This window comes from Tasmannia lanceolata, unplaced genomic scaffold (assembly GCF_043159265.1).
Source record: "Tasmannia lanceolata isolate RefF3 unplaced genomic scaffold, GAP_Taslan_0.1 ptg000090l, whole genome shotgun sequence".
In the NCBI taxonomy this organism is placed as follows: domain Eukaryota; kingdom Viridiplantae; phylum Streptophyta; class Magnoliopsida; order Canellales; family Winteraceae; genus Tasmannia; species Tasmannia lanceolata.
Window position 1 is genome coordinate 230,216 of NW_027518767.1, and position 5,879 is coordinate 236,094.

A 5,879-nucleotide genomic window follows, 5' to 3' on the forward strand; every position below is an offset into this window, starting at 1 on the left:
TTCGAATCGGATCAAATATGCAATTATCAGTGCACATTCGACATGGCAAAATCCATTAAGTCATCAATCATTCAGCAATGCCCAATGGATTGAAGAGAAATGCTTCAATCGTAATGAAGCATTACATTGTCAAACTTGTGGGCAATATAGAAAACTCCTGTGACTTGCCAAATCAATAAAAAAAATACCTGTCGCACCACTCATTTGACTTGCCATACTCTTGGCAGTATTTTGCACTGAAACACTGTTTGTTGCCTTCAACTATTTTTACAAATAGCCGCTTATCTTTATTCATGAAGAAACATGCCAAAATGAAGCAATACATTATCCAACTTGAGGGCTGCTGGATCAGTCCCATGTTTATTAACAGATATCTCAGATAACATATTAAACTACATGCAATCCAAGCATCTAATAAATGAAGAGAAAAGAAGATTATTTAGTGCTTTCCTGGAGTCAGGTTTGAGAAAAACCATCCCTTAGATCATCCCTAAACCATCCCTTTTACTATCAAGCTTGGGCAAGTTGTCGGATATTCATTGGAAAAATATCATTAGTATCACCATCCATCAACCGCGTTGCTATGATCATATTGGAAGCATCAGAAGGATGGTAGGCGTCCCAAAAGATATACTTTGATCTGTCCGCACATACTTTAGATGGTGGACCACATGGTATCAAGCCTCCAAACCTCCCAGCAGCGTGGCAACATGCGGAACTAGCAGATTCGAAACCTGTAAATTAATATGAGTTCAATTTCAGCCAAAGATAAGATCAAGCAGTAATTCACTCCCAGTGAACCCTACAAGTATGTCATGTTGTATAAATACCGTAACTACTGAAGTTCTGGATGATATCTAATACGATGCGATAAACATCAGCATAGACAAATGAAGCCCCTTCCAGGTTCGCGTTCAGCTCTGTGATGAGACTCTTCAATCGCTCGTTGAAGGACACGGCTAGTTGATTTGGGAAGGCAACACAGTCATCTCCTGCTGATGGATTCAAATCCCTTTGGTATGGAATACAGCCTATGGGTCCGACATTTACCACGACAATCTTTCTAGCATCTAAATTATACAATCTCTACATTGAAACAAGGAAAAATGGTTCTGGTAAGTTCGATTGTACCAACATAATTTGGAGATAAACATGTGTATTGGTGTCGCAGACACAGGTGTCTGACATGTGAAAGCATATATATTGTTTCAAAAACTGTTTATATAAGCACAATCTGAATATAACATACATAAAACTGCATCTGTGTCTATACCTTATATGAAAGAACATAGAAAGATAAAAATTAAGGTAGATCAGGTTTCATCCCATTACCATGTCCAATGGATGAGTCAAATTGATATACTGCATAGAAATGATGTGTGTGTGTGTGTGTCCACTCCATGACTACTTCCTATAAAGGAAGTGTCCTTGTTGTCGAAGTATAAATGATCAAATAAGGGCAGTGATAAATCGACCCCCGTATATCTTAAATCGACCCCTACTAATGTAAAACGTTAGGGTGTGTGAATAAAAGTTGCCATCTGCCGTTAAACACCGTACAAGTGTACATCTCACACGCCCTAACGTTTTCTATTAAAAGGGTTGATTTAAGATATATGGGGGTCGATTTATCACTCCCCTTAAATAAAACCAAATCTAACAGCTTAAGCTTTTGGAGTAATTGGTTGTTTGTCAGAGCTATTGCCTCACGGAAAGTCCTGTGTTCAAAACCCAACAACTCCTTGATATTAAAAATCCACAGCCAACTCAAAAAAGAGGGGTCACACATGAGGGGGAGTGTCGAAGTATAAAGGATTAAATAACACCAACCCCAACACTAACAGCCTTAGCTTTTGTAGTAATCGGTTGTTTCACACTTTTTGCATAGAATGGAACAAAAACTATAAGAAATTGAGTTGTGAGGAATTACTGTTAATTGAAGTCGGTACTTTGAGATCATGGCATCTACAAACATTTCTGGAGACACAAACTTCCTCTCAGCCTCTGATACGATGGGTGTCAGGTAGTTGTTGATGAAATCATTTGAGCCCATAGTTACAGAGAAGAAAGACTTTCTTAATAATTTCAAAGTCTCAGGGGTTCCAATGCTTGAGATTATGTCTTGCCTGGTGTTTGCGAAGTTATCAAGCTGTGCATCCAGGTTGATGCGGCCACCCTACAGACCACAAACATATCATGAACTGAATTAGAGCTTTAATTTTACTTTACTCATTTGTAGACTAATTCATGAATGGAAGTCGCTTGGAGCTAAATAAGTAATAGGTATACAATCTGTGAAGCTCTTCATAAGAATTCTTCAGACATTTAGCAGGATATCAACATAAGAATTAGAATAGTCAGTTTTCCAACACATTACATCAATTGCTTGAATATGAAATGGTGGAACTGAAAGAGGGTTATCCATGCAATGAAACCTGATAACCTCATGACAAAATTTTCAATCTATTCATCGCAAGTCCGTATGTTTCATTGATGGGATTTTCTATGGTCAGTGAAGATTCGTTGGAGTTAAAAGAAGCTTCCCGCATTCAACTTCATAGCATAAGTGGCATTAAAATACACATGCTGTAAACAACTTGTTGGGACGTTGCCTTGTTTCCATGCCCTTTTGTTTCCCATTTTAACTAGGTTTCTGAAATCCCAAAGGGCAACACACAAGAGGTGGTGAATTCCCTGTTTTATTTCGGTTTTCATATTCTGAGGCACTTTTTATTTACGATATATATTTCAAATCCCAAATTTACATACACTGGATCTAACAATTACAAATTGTCTTTGAAAAACTTGAAAGAAAAGTCAACAGATAGCAGTTTTCGTAACTCAATTCTGACAAAGACAGAGTAAAAATCTTACAAAAATTTTGCCAGTTTCATTAAGAATTCCTCCTCCACCTGATGCGTAATTGACCCCTTGAAGAACTACAGCTCCAGAAGTAGTTGGAGCCAAATAAGGAGGAGCGGAATCATCCAAACCCAATTCCCGACCTGATGAATCAAATTCAGAATACGTCCAACATCAAATCCCCCAATCATCCAGAAAAAATTGAAAGCGATCATAACAAAAACAGAAGAGAGGAATCAAACAATTTAAATTTAAACGATAGTCCTTGCCTAGAAGGTCAGCAATTGTTCTTCCATTGGTATAGCGGCCTGTAGGCTGCCGATATGGCAAAAAGTCGATGCCGTTTGGGACGTAATTAGCCTTTGATAAAGAAACAATGTAGTTGTTGTTTCCAACATCAACCAATGAATCTCCAAAAACAAAAGAAGCAGGAACATGATCTCCAGAGCAAACCCCAAACAAATAAATCCCCACAATTGTGGATAAAAACCCGAAAATAAAATTATAATCAGAGAACATACTCATTACTGATCACCAGAAATCAAAATAATGCAGAAAACGAAAAAGGATCTACAGTTTCTTCAGTAATGTTTCCACTCCCACACAGAAAAATATAAATAAATATGAAGCATTACCGAATTTTTTTAAAAAAAAGGTTTTTCTGCTATATCTGAACTCAGTATAGGTACTCAAGTTAACTTCGAAAGTAAAATGAAAGACACAGAAAACAAGAAATAACGGAAATATTTCAGAACACAAGAAAACAGACGAGACTGGTAAAATATTATCTGATAAATATTTTCAAAACTCCCAATGAATTTACTTATTGTTTATTTTTCAGCTATTAATTGAAAAAGATTGTCACAGAACTCAATGAAGCATTAACGATTAGGTAAAAGAACAAAAGATTTTAACTTTCTCAACAGGAAGGTGTTTAAAGGAAAGAAAATCACTTAGAGAAGATACACTCAGAACTGCTCAGGATTCCAGGATTATGTTATAATTCAAGCTGGACACTTCAAATTTCAAAGTCAAAGAGTGCAGAAGAAAGAGAAAAAACAATATCATTGATAACAAAAACCCAACTATGTGTGAATGAAATCCAAGGGACAAAAGATCAAAATGGCTGATAGAACTACCAATGTGGCAATGTCCAACAGAAAAAGATGAAATTCAAAAGAGACGCGATAACACAAACAGAAGGTCACAACAAGATGCACCTTGAAATTTGAGAGAAAAGAAGACCCAACACTGCAAACTACCAAACCAAGCTTTATATACTAGAACAATGTTTATTCAGGTATCCGTCAAAGAACATCGACTGAGGGAAATTAAAAGGTGCTCTTAAATCACAGACACGATAGCAATAAAAAATCCATATGCATGCGCGTGAATTCTGATAGGAAGAAAACACCTTTTACGCAGTGGGTTGAAGAAAGTCAAGAGATAGGACATTAATTAAAGTGAAAAATCAGCACCAGCCCGTGAGAAAAAACTGTTCGCGATCCAAAATGGTGTAAAAGCCCGAGATTGTGGTTTTCGTAAATGGGTAGTTTGAAAGTAAAATGGACAGAGAGACTTGACTCTCTTGCTCTGTCTGTCACATCCGAAAAATGGGGGAATTTCAAGCATAGATGTGTTATGTTACTCTGATTATTATTTTACCTTTTTACTCTTTTTTCTTCCTGTCATGAATTGTTGTTGGTTGCTAGGGAATTTAATTCTGTGTTTGCAGACGAATCGGACAAGCTGTTTAAAAATTCGAAAGTAACGGGAAGTCTTCCACCCCACTCTACTGTATTTATGAGTCATGACTCCTCTTTCTGAGCTACAAGGATATCGGGTGGACCATGATGAGGGTAAAACCCTAAATAAAGTCTAATGTCGGGTTTCATTTGTCTAGACCAATTGGATTGGATCAACGAATCTGACCACATCCACATGGTGGGTCTGAAAAGTAACAGTTGGGTCATATGCTTAATTTATCCAAGCGCATGGCTCTAATCTATGATACATTTTAGTTTTTGGGCCACACATTTGCCACATGATTGTGATCGGATCCGTTGATTTGACTGGATGTTCCTAGCCCCTTGATTAGACCCATCAGGCCATGTTTAGGATACTGCTAAACAGGGTGAGTGTTGCATCCATTCATTGACCTACTAAATCAACGGTCTAGATTGAGATCCTACTTTTAAATGATCCCAACCTTTCACTTCATAGGCCTCACTTTGAATCTTCTATGGGTCAAAAATCACAAAAAAGACAGATATTTGTTACATATCAAACGTTACCACGGATGTTGAGTGAGTTTAGGGGCCATAAGAGATCTAAATCAAGGCTTATCAAATAAATGGTTGGGATCTGATAGATCAAATCTGAGATCCTCCACCATGCCTGGTGAAACAATAATTCATCCAGCAAATTCTTTAGACCAAAATATGGCTATTTTTCCTTCCAAATCTGAAATATTGAGACAGCAAATGGTGGTTGGGTTAGGTCCTTCTCTTTATGTGGAGCACGAATTATAAATGAAAGGTAGGAGGTAAGTTGACAAGTGAACCTACTTCTACTTTAATAAGTAATAACCTTGCAAGTGGTGGATGCTAAATAACACAGGAGTTTTTACATATCCAAAATGAATTCTTAAATAACCGCCTCACATTTTAACATATACAAAAGCCCACTTACCCTTTTAACTTTTATGTCAAAAGTTCACGAACCAATCAAGTGGTGTTTATCTAAGAAAATAACACTATTATCCTCACAACAACACATGAAAAAAATCTATATATAATAAAGAGGAAGGGGGGTTTAATGTTCACCACTCAGATCTAAAATTTTCGCAAAAAAATAAATAAAAGGAAGTTATAGAGTTGAAAATACCATGTCTCTTGGATTTTCTCCACTTATTGAGAGATTTTAGTAACTTGCCGAAGTGATAGAGTTGAAAACGCCATGTCTCCTTGATTTTCTCCACTTATTGAGAGATTTTAGTAACTTTCTGATGAGGAATA

At 36.8% G+C, this 5,879-nt stretch overlaps 1 protein-coding gene across 1 annotated transcript; it reads right to left on the reverse strand.

Annotated features, from left to right (window-relative positions):
* Nucleotides 1-247: 247 nt before the first annotated feature.
* On the reverse strand, nucleotides 248-4,433 carry LOC143865560 (GDSL esterase/lipase At4g16230-like). Its single transcript, XM_077375880.1, has 5 exons — nucleotides 3,132-4,433; nucleotides 2,875-3,005; nucleotides 1,931-2,176; nucleotides 831-1,086; nucleotides 248-734 (listed from the first exon to the last, which is right to left on the reverse strand). The coding sequence occupies exons 1-5, from the start codon at nucleotides 3,385-3,387 to the stop codon at nucleotides 511-513; spliced, it is 1,113 nt and encodes a 370-aa protein (XP_077231995.1). The 5' UTR covers nucleotides 3,388-4,433; the 3' UTR covers nucleotides 248-510.
* Nucleotides 4,434-5,879: the final 1,446 nt, after the last annotated feature.

Coding starts and splice junctions, on each gene's coding strand:
- LOC143865560 (XM_077375880.1), bottom strand. CDS start 3,387: ATGAGTATGTTCTCTGATTATAATTTTATTTTCGGGTTTTTATCCACA. Junction 2,177..2,874: donor ATGAAACTGGCAAAATTTTT/GTAAGATTTTTA, acceptor TGTGGTCTGTAG/GGTGGCCGCATCAACCTGGA. Junction 735..830: donor CCAGAACTTCAGTAGTTACG/GTATTTATACAA, acceptor ATTAATTTACAG/GTTTCGAATCTGCTAGTTCC.